The sequence below is a fragment of the Macaca mulatta genome, chromosome 1, assembly GCF_049350105.2.
Source record: "Macaca mulatta isolate MMU2019108-1 chromosome 1, T2T-MMU8v2.0, whole genome shotgun sequence".
In the NCBI taxonomy this organism is placed as follows: domain Eukaryota; kingdom Metazoa; phylum Chordata; class Mammalia; order Primates; family Cercopithecidae; genus Macaca; species Macaca mulatta.
Genome location: NC_133406.1, coordinates 166,080,666 through 166,092,796, shown reverse-complemented (window position 1 = coordinate 166,092,796; position 12,131 = coordinate 166,080,666). Strand labels below are relative to the sequence as shown.

Here is a 12,131-nt window from a genome sequence, read left to right as displayed (position 1 = left end):
CACACTGCAGTCAGTTGTGATGCTGACTTAAAAGTTGTGGAGTTGGAAATAGAAATGTTATTTATGGTCATATATCTTTAGTTGTTGGTTAGGTTAGCTTTAAATGTGAATAATATCTAAATCCTTTTTAAGTGGCTATGGTAATTTTTTCCTGAATTTATTTCCCATTTGCAACTTAAATATTGGGCAAAATATGGGTGCAATATTGAGTAAGATTCAGGTTTCAGATAATAACCTGAACAACGAAAGGGAAATACTTGCAATACTATTGACTCAATGAAAGCAGAGATCATATCTGTTTTATTTCCCATAACTTAATAAAATGTTCATTAAATATTTGTTAAATAAATAGTTATTTTGAAATATAGCCCGGTTTGTGTGGCAGCAGTCTTTGCCTGGGACTTTTAAAATGGTACAGATTAATATAATATTTAATCTTATTAATCTTATAACTTATTCTGCTAGTTTCTTTTAAATGTCTGCCTGCAAATTCCTCTTAATGTTACAATCTTTCATTCACTGAAAGAAAACAGTACATGATGAACTGTTCAAAAAGGAAGCTTCCTTTTACTGTTCCGAGATAGACATCTCTACAGCCCTATAGGCACATATAGAAGAAGGAAACTTGTACTGGCTTCTCCTTAATGTCTGCCTATAATCTCCTTTTACACGTTAAATAATATTAATGACAAAAATAATAGTAATACCATTAATAGAGCACATGCTATGAGCTAGGCATTGTGCTCATATTGTACATTCATCATCTCTTTTAATATTCACAAGAGACATGATCCATTGGACATATCCTACTGTCTTATAACTTTTGCAGATGAAGGAATGAGCTTTAAAGAAATTGAATGCTTTCCCCTAGTCCCTATGCTTGGGGAATGACTTCCCCAAGTCTATCTGACATTAAAGGACCCTATTAACTACAATGCATCTAAAATTTAAAATTATTTATTAGATACTTTCTATTGTTTCATGAAATTTTTTCATCCAGAGGAAGTAGTTTTTTATTCCATGATAAAAAAGGAAATCTTAACTGCAAAACATCTTAACTGCAAAACATCTTAACAGCACTATTGCTATTTAAAAGGCTTTTTTTCTTTTTCGTTTTTAACATTGTTAGGTGTTAGGCCTCAAAATTAACTTTTAGTAGACAGGAGATGTACTCTCAACTCCTAAGGGTGGGGACACTCCATCTCCACTTTTCCCCAAGAGGTGAACTAAGTCCCAGACTAGCATCTAATTCCAATCTAAGATCTGCCGTCAACATTCTAGGTGACCTTGGAGAAGCTACTTGCTCTCTGTGTATTAGAAGGTTGGACTAGATGGGAGCTTTATGTAAGTATACAAATTATGCCGGGGAAAGAATCTGTAGCCTTTGTCAGAGTCTCAGAGAGTTCTGTGACTCAGAGATAAACATTAAGAACTATTAGTCTAGATCTAAAGTCCCCTCTACCCTGCAAAGTCCATTATTCTTTTTCTAAGTCAGAAGGCATAATCAGAGTGGCAATTTTTTGGCTGTTTTCTCCTCATATACCTACCCTCTCTAGTTCTGGTACAATGCCTGGCATGGAGCAGCATTTCAGGTATTTCTTACAAATGTTCATGCTAATCTGACAAACCAGTGTTCTCAGTGTGAAAACAACATACTGGGTTTTAAATGGTTAAGAGACCATACCCCTTCAGTTATAAGAGTTTCTCACAGAGAAGTTCAGGCATTGGACAAAGTTAAAAGATGAAATGGAGCATCTGCCTAAGGTATGATTCTAGTGAAAGGGTAAGTGCTTATTTCTTTGTAAAATAAAGTCAATCTGACCCAGTTTCTATGGCGTATGCTGCTTTCCTCAGCCATCCCTGTCTTGTGTGAAATCATCAACCCCCAGACGCTGTTAAGAACTGGAGTGTGGGAATGCAATGGAATAAACTCACATCCTACCTTATAACATATGTGAAATAACATATGGCTTTATTCTTGTCCAGTCACCCCAAAATGCATCCTTAGGGCCAGACCCCTGTGGTAAGAATTTCTTGATACAGCACCTCTGTCATTCATATTCTTAGAGAAAGCTCTGCTTGTTGTAAACCAATTCAAATAAATGACAGGAACCTCTTTACAGAGCAGCTGTCAACATTTTCACTGCTGAGCCTGAATGCATAGCCTTACTATTCAGGAAGAAAAAGGAAGACATTTAATTCATTGCCTCCACCTAAATATTGACATCGCCCATGTACAGTGGGTAGATGTCACGGCCAGATTCACTTGGCTCCCAGCATGGGACGATGAATTAAGTCCTGACTTTGCCTGGACTGGGAAGTTATCATCCCTGACAGCTCAGCAAGCAAAGTATGTTTCTTGACATCATTCCTGAAATGAATCACTAGCATTAGAGGGCCCATTCTTCTAACATGTCATGCTCTGGGAAGGTTGCTTACTGCAGAATTGGCATTAGAGCTCGAAGGATGTTGGAATAAAAGCTGATATTAGCCATCCCATAGATCTTAACAGCACTCTTGCTATTTAAAAGGCTACTTTTTTCTTTTTTTAACATTGTTAGGTGTTGGGCCTCAAAATTTACTTTTAGCAGTCAGGAGATGCAATCTCAGCTCCTAAAAGTAAGAACACTTCATCTCCATCTCAGCCTAAACACACACACATACACACATGCGCGCACGCACACACACACACACACACAATATTTTTAGAAAAGGAATAGACTAGTGCTACAGTGATTTTTATAGCATTTCCTATTGAGGAAATTAAAGAAGGGAGGCTCCCTCCTTCAAAAAGCATTAAACGGAGTGGGATTTTCTAAAACAAGACAAACTCACCTTCTGTTCTTATTATATGGTGTGGCAGAGTTTGAGGCAGGACTTCTCCAGACTCAAGATTCCTTAGCTTTTGAACTTTCCTTGAATTATATGTTGTAAGTAAGCCTGCTTCATTAAAAGCTGTCGTATTTCCAGGAGACTGTGAACACCTTGAATGCAGCAATCTACCATCCTGGCAAAATAAAGTGCTGCCTACCCCATGGTCTTTCTTTTTCAGGTTTCTAAATGATCCGTCAAGGGTTGTGGACTCAGAGGCCGATGTTGCTTGATGACTATTTTCCTGTAAAAGTGGCATTTCCTTTCTGGACCCCACAATGGACATGACCTTTATCTCGTTTTCCTGAGTTAAGTGGCAGTTACAGTATCCCTTAGTGTGGTAATTTCTTGCCCCGTGAGCACACAGGGGTTCGTTGAAGGTTCTGCAACAAAGGTTTTCTGATGTGTGTTCATTTGCTTTGCCTTGTTGGAGTTTCCAGTTAAATACAACTAAACCTAGGCAAGTGAGACCAACAGCTCCTATGACAAATAGAGAGACCATTAAAAGATAACATCTTGGGAAGAAACATATAAATCATCAAATGTAAAAACCACAAACATAAAGGTTAATGGCTTGAAAGATATCAGAATGGGTAGGAAGTCCTTCACCATTTGGAAAATATCAGTTCAGACAGAGGCTACCATTGACAATGTTCTGCTTTCCAATTTGGATCTTTATACATATTAAAGATTATAAGAAACAACACCATCTGGAATCTCTTTGGTAGGAAAAAGGGCTGTTTCATGAACTGAAATTCATTTAAGATAAAACAGTCCCTGCAGTAACATTTTTTCTGTCTATGGCACCTCCTTTTACGAACTCTCATAATAGAATCAATGACATCTCATCTAAGACTGCCTGGTACTGTCATTTCATGTTCTATGTAGTTTGTCCTCTGAATAAAATTGCAAGATCCAGTGTTTCTCGAGCCCAGATGCTGACTCTAATCTGTTTCTATTTCACTTTTTCCTATCTTGACAAATGGCATCCTCAACCACCTAAATGTTCAAACCAATGTCCCTGAGTCATACCCTTATTATCTATCACAGTGATTTCCCTTGTTTCTTCACACTTATAAGTGTATTATTGTGTCTATTCATTCATTTGCTTGTTCACAGACTGTCCTCCTCTGCTACAATTAAGCACTGTGAGGCAACACATCCTTTTAGTCCTGTTCAACATTCTATCCCCAGTGTCCACAACTCTGAGGCAAAGGAGGCAGAAATATTTATTATATATTCTTAAATCAACAGAAGGGATTCTGTTTATGAATTCTGATAATGAAATCACTGGTAATCTAATCTTATAAATCCTCAAGATGTGATTAGGAAGACATGGTGTCAGTACAGATTGAGTAAAGAGATCTGTGTCCTAAACCCACATTGCCTGAGGACGGTGCCCTTTTCTGGAAATGAAGACAACATTCCAGATTGTCTGACTGGCTACGCTATGCCCAATTTTATCCCCTGGAGACTATATTAATGAAAACATATTTTTTAAACTTAAATAAAAAGAGAAGGTATCAGGTCATGATTGTTTCTTTTGTGTGTGTGTGTTAAACATGAAGAACACAGAGAATAGCAGTTTCTGGTAAAACCCTCAAACCATTGTATAGTTTACCATATCTTGAGCTCTTAAATCTATTTTAATTCATTTGCCAACAATACACTCTTGGAAAGTGCTCTTAACATATTGAAGCAATCTAAGGTACATTTTTAAAAGCTGTAGCAAAATTATGTAAATAATAATCCTTTCATTGACAGATTCTAGAGTTTGAATTATCCCAAGCAATGATTTTGGATTTAACATGTTAAAGAACATACTAAAAAATTAAAAACTGGCACCACTCCTTAACTTATATGGGTAAGAAAACTCAAGATTCAAAGCTATGTTCTGACACTTTTCTTGGTATTTTCTAATTTCTCTAACAATTATTTTTTCTCTTTTCACAAATAAGGATAACTGATACTATCCAGGGATTGAATAATATATGTGACATGTTTAACACAGTGCTTTGATATAGTAGAGTTCAATGAGCGTTCATTGCGATTTATGATTATGATTATGATTACTGAGCTACCATTGTTTAGGTTTTGCATTGCTCTATTGGTTCCTGAAAGACTCACCTATCAGGAAAAAAAATCCAAAAATCAATCATTAGGATGATATTTTATATGACTGGTGCAGTTAGTGGGCCAAATAATGAAGGAACAAAAGGGCTAAGTGTTCTTGAAGACAAGAATCAGCCATTGAAATGAGAGTAAACATAATCTGATTATAGGATACAGTTTCTCCTCTAATTGTGTCTGAATGGCAGGGACTCACTCACTCCCCTGCTGTTGATGCTAGGTATATATCTGTATCCCATTACCAGTCAGGTATGGTCACTTTCCATTAGCGTAGAAAGCAAAAGCAGAAAATGAAGCTTGTAGGCAGGCGGAACGTGCTATTAAGAAGCTGTTTGAATTTTCTTTGCCATGGGCATTGTTTCTATTTTTAAAAAGTATTCTAACAATCTTTCTGAGTTGGCAAGAGAAAAAGGGAAAATTAATGATAAGTTCTTATTGAAACATTAGAAACACGTTACAGCTTCATAAAAACTTTTTATCTACCAGTTCATAGCATACGTGTCAAGATATTAGTGTTTGATGCCAAATAACCATTTATTAGTTTTAAATTTACTGAATATAGCTATTTATATTCCTTTGAATTTTTATGACTTAGATATAGCTGAAGAAGAAAATGGACTCATAGGCAAAATTATAGTTCTAAGTGTTTTTCCTACAATCTAGAAGTATAGATAACTTGCCCCATGTGTACTTCAGAAAGAGTGGAATCTTAATGGAGCAAATTAACATTAAAAATCAGAGTCTTTTTAAAGAAGAATCTCTTCTCAAAGCACTATAATTTAACAATTATTTGATGAAAGATATATTAGCATGATAATTTCACACACCAAAACCTAACATATATGTAATCATATTTATAATTTATCAGAATTTATTCACGTATATTAAGCTCCCTCTCACTTTGACAAAACCTTTGGAATCTCCTAGAATTTGTATTCGTCTCAATACAAAAAAAGAACCGTTAATGTAGCTAAATATATTTCTGAATATATATTTCTGAAAACAGGTATAAAAGGTAACTAGAAGATATTAAAAATTGCTCTATTATAATATTTCCAAAACGATGTCCTCTAGAACACAAATTCAATGAAATCCTCTATGAAAAAAAGGGATCATGGCCAAATAAGTTCAAGAAATGCTCCATATCACACCTTCCTCTTAGAAATGTATAGTGCTCATTAGAAAATGAAAGGTTACGAGAAGTGCTGCAGTGAGTACACCTGTTTCACTTTGCTTAACTTAGTACCTTTTAAACCTATTTGAACCCCACCATCTATTGCCTATATGTGCATCTGTGTGTTTTTATTGGAATATCTATTATCCACCAGTGCTAGTGTTCTAAGAAGCACATTTAAGGGAAACCTGTCTGCTGCCCTATCACTTATGTCTTTTATGGCAAATTACTTCTTAGTACATACAATTACTGACATAGTTACATGGTTTTTAAAAGAATTTATCTTCCTAACATTTGAATTTCCTTCCGAGTGAATTTGATTACTGCTGATGGTAGTTCCATTGTCTATACCTGATGCTGGTCTCCATCTATCCTGATTAAAAGTGTAATTGTCAGGAAGTAAAAATACAATCAATCAATTCACTAGATAACTGTTACAGAATAATGACTTATAGCACATATTTAAAATACGTCAGTCTTGGATGCCATTTGTTTGTCTCTGGTCTCTCTCTCTCTCTCTCCCTGCCCCCTCATCACCATGGTTACCCACAGGTGCAGAGGATTTCACCATGCACTGAGAGCATAGGGGAAAACACACAGATTGAGCTAGATAACTTAAGAAATCTCATGCATCTTTGGTCTTCAACTAATGACACTAAGTGCCATTTTATGTTATTCATCCAGTGAGATGCAATGATAGCTGACGCATAGTTTAATAAATTTTAAATTACAAAAAATATATAAAGAATTGCATATTATCCTCCCCTTAGTTGGTCTGGGGAAGTATGGGCAAAGTTTACATAGAGTTGGACAAATAGAAATTTTAGAAGAATTCAAATCCCCCCAACGGGAGGAAAACCAAGGCACAGAGAAGTTAGATAATGTGTTCAAAGTCACACAGCCAATAGCAGAGCCAGAATTCAAACCTAGGTAATCCAACTACACAGCTCATTTATTTAACTACTGTGCCATATAAACACTGCAGACTGAGATATATGTGATTGCCATAGTAGCATCCTTTTGTGCATCTGTGAAAGTCTGCTGACTCTTACTATGTGCCATGGAGAAGCACACAAATGTAAGTGCCTTGCGGAAAGAGTCTATGTCCCATCAGTTTTTAAATATCTATCACCTAGTGTCATAACAAATGCACCAGTACTCTTTGGTGAAAGGATGGTTGATGAAATGTAAATGTTATTCTTGTATTACACACAAGGAAATTAAAGTCTAAATAGCAAGTTAACCTGTTCAAGATCACAGTGCTAGTTATACCAGGACTGGAGCTCTTGAATTCTGGTCCAGGGCCCTTTCCTCTATTTTAGAAAGCTTCCTTGAAACAGGAAATTCTTGCAACTTGTGCTAAATCAGCTAATATCCTCCCCCATCTACTGGCAACCTCTCCTTTCCATGAGCTTGGCAAATTTCCCCAAGTGTCTGAGATAAGCATCACTTAGCATGCTGCAAAAATATGGACAAGTGAAGAGAAAAGAGGAGGGCACACTTCTCCCCGGCATACCTGCAAAGCCAAGGACAGTCAGCAGGGCCACATCTTGTCCTGGGAGGAGGGGACTTCTGTCCTTTAGAACCAGAGTGAAGTTGGGAGCTTTGGGATCACAGTTGGTCTCAGACAGCCTCAGCACACTCTGTGCAGCTGCCACAGCTGCGGTAGATGGCTGACAATTTAGGTCCTTGGCATTCCTGAGCGTGTGAGCAGAAGACTTAATGTAGTTTCTTAAAAACCGAGCAAGGGGATGGAGATCACAAGTGCAGCTCCACTGGTTCTTATCTAAGCTCAGATGGATTAACTGCTTCAGTGGAGTAAAAACATCCGGCATGTGGGCTAACCTATTTCGCGAAAGGTCCACTTCCTGTAGTTGAGGCAGGGGCCGGAAGGCATCTTTCCCAATGTAGGAAATAAAATTGTTGGATAAATCCAGATGCCTGAGACTGTGGAGATTCGTGCCTCCAAAAGAACTGTCTGTGAGATTAGTGATCTGATTCCCATCCAGCTGGAGCCGGGTCAGGCCCCTTGTGTTTCGGAACCAAGACCCTCGTAGGGTGCGGAGAGCATTATTGCTCAGCACCAGCACCTGCAGGCTGTGAAGCTTGCTGAAGGTGTGATCAGTGAGCGAAGAGCTGGATATTTGGTTGTGCTCCAGCAACAAAGTCCGCAACATCGTAAGGCCATCTAGGGCATCTTCCTGAACATCCTCGATACCATTTCTGCTCAGAGAGAGCAGAGCAAGATTAAACAAGAGAGACAGGTTGGTGCTCTCAATAGAGGACAGATATCCATCAGTGATGATTAAAACCCTCGTGGTCATAGGGGCTGCTGTGGGCAAAAAAGCACAGACTAGATGCAGGATACACATGAGTGGGAGGGCGGGGGTATGGTGGAGAGCAGAGAATCAATATCCTCTAAGCAATCTTATCACCTGGGTAAAAACAGTAAACAGTACACAACATGAAAATGATTTTCTGATTTCTAAATTTAAGGGGAAGCTGGCTATATATCAAAATGATGGATTTTTATATTCTTTGCTACTGTGACATGTTTGTTTGAGAAACATAAACCCATCTGTTACTTTAGATGTCAAAGTTAATTCATTGTTTCAGATTATCTTCATGGATGTTATTTTGAAGGTGTCTTTTCAGGCCCTCCCTCCAAGGCTGTGTACCGGCCTGATCTAGCCCTGCAGATCCAGTACAGAGTCAACTAAGAGCTGAGCCTGTGTCTGATCCCCCTAGTCAGTGTTCTATAGCAATTTATATTTACGCTGTGAAGTCAATCATCTTTTCTCCCAAACATAAAGGTGAATGTTGGGGTGGGGAGAGTGAGAAGGAGCACTGGTTTCTGCTTTTTAGCCCCAGGCTAAAAGTTGGCAACTTGGTAAGGATATATATTCACTCCAGACAACCCAAGTGTCTGTCAGTGGGGTTCTCATTATAGTCTGGGCCATCTTGGCGTCCTGTCTAATATCTGTTCCCTCCAATGAAGTCCATCATGTGATGACAGGTGGTACTCAGGGCTTCCAACTGTTAAATCCCTTCACCATAATCACCTCAGAGCTATCACTGCTCTGTCATTAGAAATCAAAGCATTTTAACTCAATAAAGATGTATTATAATCAGGAGTTATTGTAACACATCTTTATCATGCTAAAATTGTTTTGACTGCAAATGACAGTGTCATAAGGATAGAGGAGTCCATTGTCACTGGGAGGTCTGCAGGTGATATTAGAACAGTCAACCACAGGGAAGCAAATCACAAATCCCTTAGGAAATTCAGACTGCATCGCAGAAACAAAGAGATTAAAAAATATGTAAAAGACAAAAGATTCTCAGAGTGCCTTCTTTTGAAAGAATTGTTCTCATCCCTGCAGCACAAGCAAGCTTAAATCCTGGTAATTTTTTCAGCATTTATGATTGATTATTTGAATGCTATTCATTCTGGCCAGTTCGGCATTTTGTTCCTCTCGTCATTGTTTTTGATACGGGATGAAGGAGGTTTGTTTTCATGGGTTCTCAGTCCTTTAGGGATTTGCTGACACTGAATGAGCAGGCTATTATTTCTATCAATTACTTCTTGTCTAGGTCTAGAAAAGAAACCCAACTACCAATTCATCCATTTTGTTCTCTGTAATTATGAAATCTAACTTCACAAATGTGGTGTTCTGTAAATGAGAAGGATGAATGATATAGAGGTGCAACAATGTAGATGAGAAATATTTGTTTCTTACAGACATCAACTATCTCTGATCAGGAAAAATAAATGTAGTGAAGTCAAGAAATCCATTTTAGATGGGGAGAGTTTAGTGTTAAAGCATTTTCAATACTGATTAGAAACAATATACACGTTAACTATCCTTGAAACCTTCTCTCTCCTGTCAAGGATGGTGACAACATCTACTTCCTAATTATCAGAGTCATGGAATTTTAGAAATGGAAGAAATTATCCTCTTCCACTCTGTCGTAACTCAAGCTTGTTTATGGAAATTTTCCATTGGCAGAGCTTATAGCTTGTTTATCTCTTCTTGGATATCAGGATGTAAATCACATTCTCCTCAAATTTGTTAATAAGGTGTCTTATTAAATTGTTGACTTAAGCAAGCAATATGTAATGAATACAGGCAGTGTATCTTGTTAGCATTTCTACAGCTCATTTACCACCAATAAAAAAAGACCAGACTTTCAAAATGAGACGCACTTTGATAATAATCTGTTTCACTGGTACATCACTTAATCTTACTAATGCTGAACGATTGCAGTTCAGGTTTCTGATTCATTTATATTTCTTCCAGCTGGTGGTAGGGTTCAAATCTGCACAAAGTATGTACAAAAATATAATTAAAGTGATATATTTGTTAAGTGTGTAGCTGGATAAAATGGTGATATTCTTTTGCAATAGCAAAATATCTCAATTACTTCTGAAGGTCTTTAAATAGTTTTGATTGAGACCATCAGGAATAGGAAAACAAAATATTACCAGTCTCTTTAGTCATTGTTTGAAGCTTACTCATTAAAGGGTTACCTCTTTTAAGCTGAGCCCAGAGAAGAGTCAGTACAATGAAAGGTACGGCAACCAATTTTCCAGGTACACTGAGCACTGCTTTGTAGAGTTATTAGTTTTATTACCTACTATATAGGTTAGCTGGTGACAGAGGGTTACATCTTTGGTGCACACCACACATGACTCAGGGCAAGCTGCCACCAACTGCAACATGATGGCGAAGAGTACCAGCCATCCACCTGAAAGGAAAGTAGACGGCAATGTATATCATAATGTTGGCATTTACTATGCATTATTTTAGTACATACAGCTCATGAGGCATTTTGGTAATTTCTGCTGTTCAATAAGCATCTTGGTGTTCTCTTAAGATGCCAGGTAAACAACTACATTCCTTAATTTGCATAGAATTTAAACCAAAATGTTAAAGCATTTGACTATAAATTCAGAGAGCTCACATCCACGGCATATTTATTAGTATTTTGAAAAAATTAAGTTACTTTGCAAAACAATATATAGTTTGTAGTGCTTTCACCAAACATTATCTTACTTAGTTCTCTTAATTCTGCAGCCCAATTAGAGACTAAAGAAACAGCTCAGGATTGTTAGTAAACCATCGTAAATCACATAGCTGGTAGTTTTTTAACCAAGTCTTAACTTTCAATCCAGTGTTTCTTCTAGTATGCAAAGCTCATCTCAGGCACTGAGTTTTACATGAGTATAACTAAATTCTTACTCCTTATAGATTTAAATGCCACACCTAGGGAGTGAGTATGAAGTCAAGATTAAACTCACAAGCTCTACTTAGCTTTGAATTCAGCTCTGTTTTTAGTGACTATATTATCTTAGAAAAAAATGTCTCTTTTTGTTTTTTGCGTAAAATAGAAATAATAATAAATTCCTACAGTACAGAGTGTTATAAGAGTTAAATGGGTACTCTAAGTGTTTACTAAATGTTAAATTTTACCATTATTTTTAAGCTTTTTCAACTCCCCAGAGAAATATTTAACATCACTTGAATTTTATGTTCAAAAAAGACAATTCATTTATAATGCCTTCACTGGTTGATTAAAAAAAAAAAAGGAGCAAATTATAATAAAACCCTCTACCTATAAGATAGTTTGAGAACAAAATAAAATGTTGAAAAAGACATAAAGTGATTAATTCTATTATTTATTCAACAAGCATTTGTAGATCACCTTCTGCATGCTAGGCACTCTCAGAGTACTGGGCATAGAGCAGGGGCTGACAAGACCCTGCCTTTGGGAAGTGTACTTCCTATAAAAGGACATAAATAATAAACAAATAATATAAAATATGTATTCAGTCATGTGGTGATAAGTGCTATAGAATAAATAAAACAAGAAAAGGAGAAGATCACATTGGCTTGAGGGCTCTAAATATGGCGAACAAGGAAAATCTCTCTGATAAAACAACATTTGAACAATA

General features: G+C 37.0%; 2 protein-coding genes across 4 annotated transcripts in view; one reads left to right on the top strand and one right to left on the bottom strand.

Annotated features, from left to right (window-relative positions):
- The window catches only part of TNNI3K (TNNI3 interacting kinase), a 304,917-nt gene that overhangs the window by 232,613 nt on the left and 60,173 nt on the right, over positions 1-12,131 (top strand).
- Positions 1-12,131, bottom strand: part of LRRC53 (leucine rich repeat containing 53) — a 42,791-nt gene that overhangs the window by 2,837 nt on the left and 27,823 nt on the right. The window contains exons 2-4 of the mRNA XM_002801608.4: positions 10,811-10,924; positions 7,692-8,507; positions 2,836-3,351 (exon numbers count right to left, since the gene is read on the bottom strand). Of these exons, the coding sequence (XP_002801654.3) occupies positions 2,836-3,351; positions 7,692-8,507; positions 10,811-10,898 (1,420 nt within the window). The 5' untranslated portion in view covers positions 10,899-10,924. The remainder of the gene's footprint in view (positions 1-2,835; positions 3,352-7,691; positions 8,508-10,810; positions 10,925-12,131) is intronic.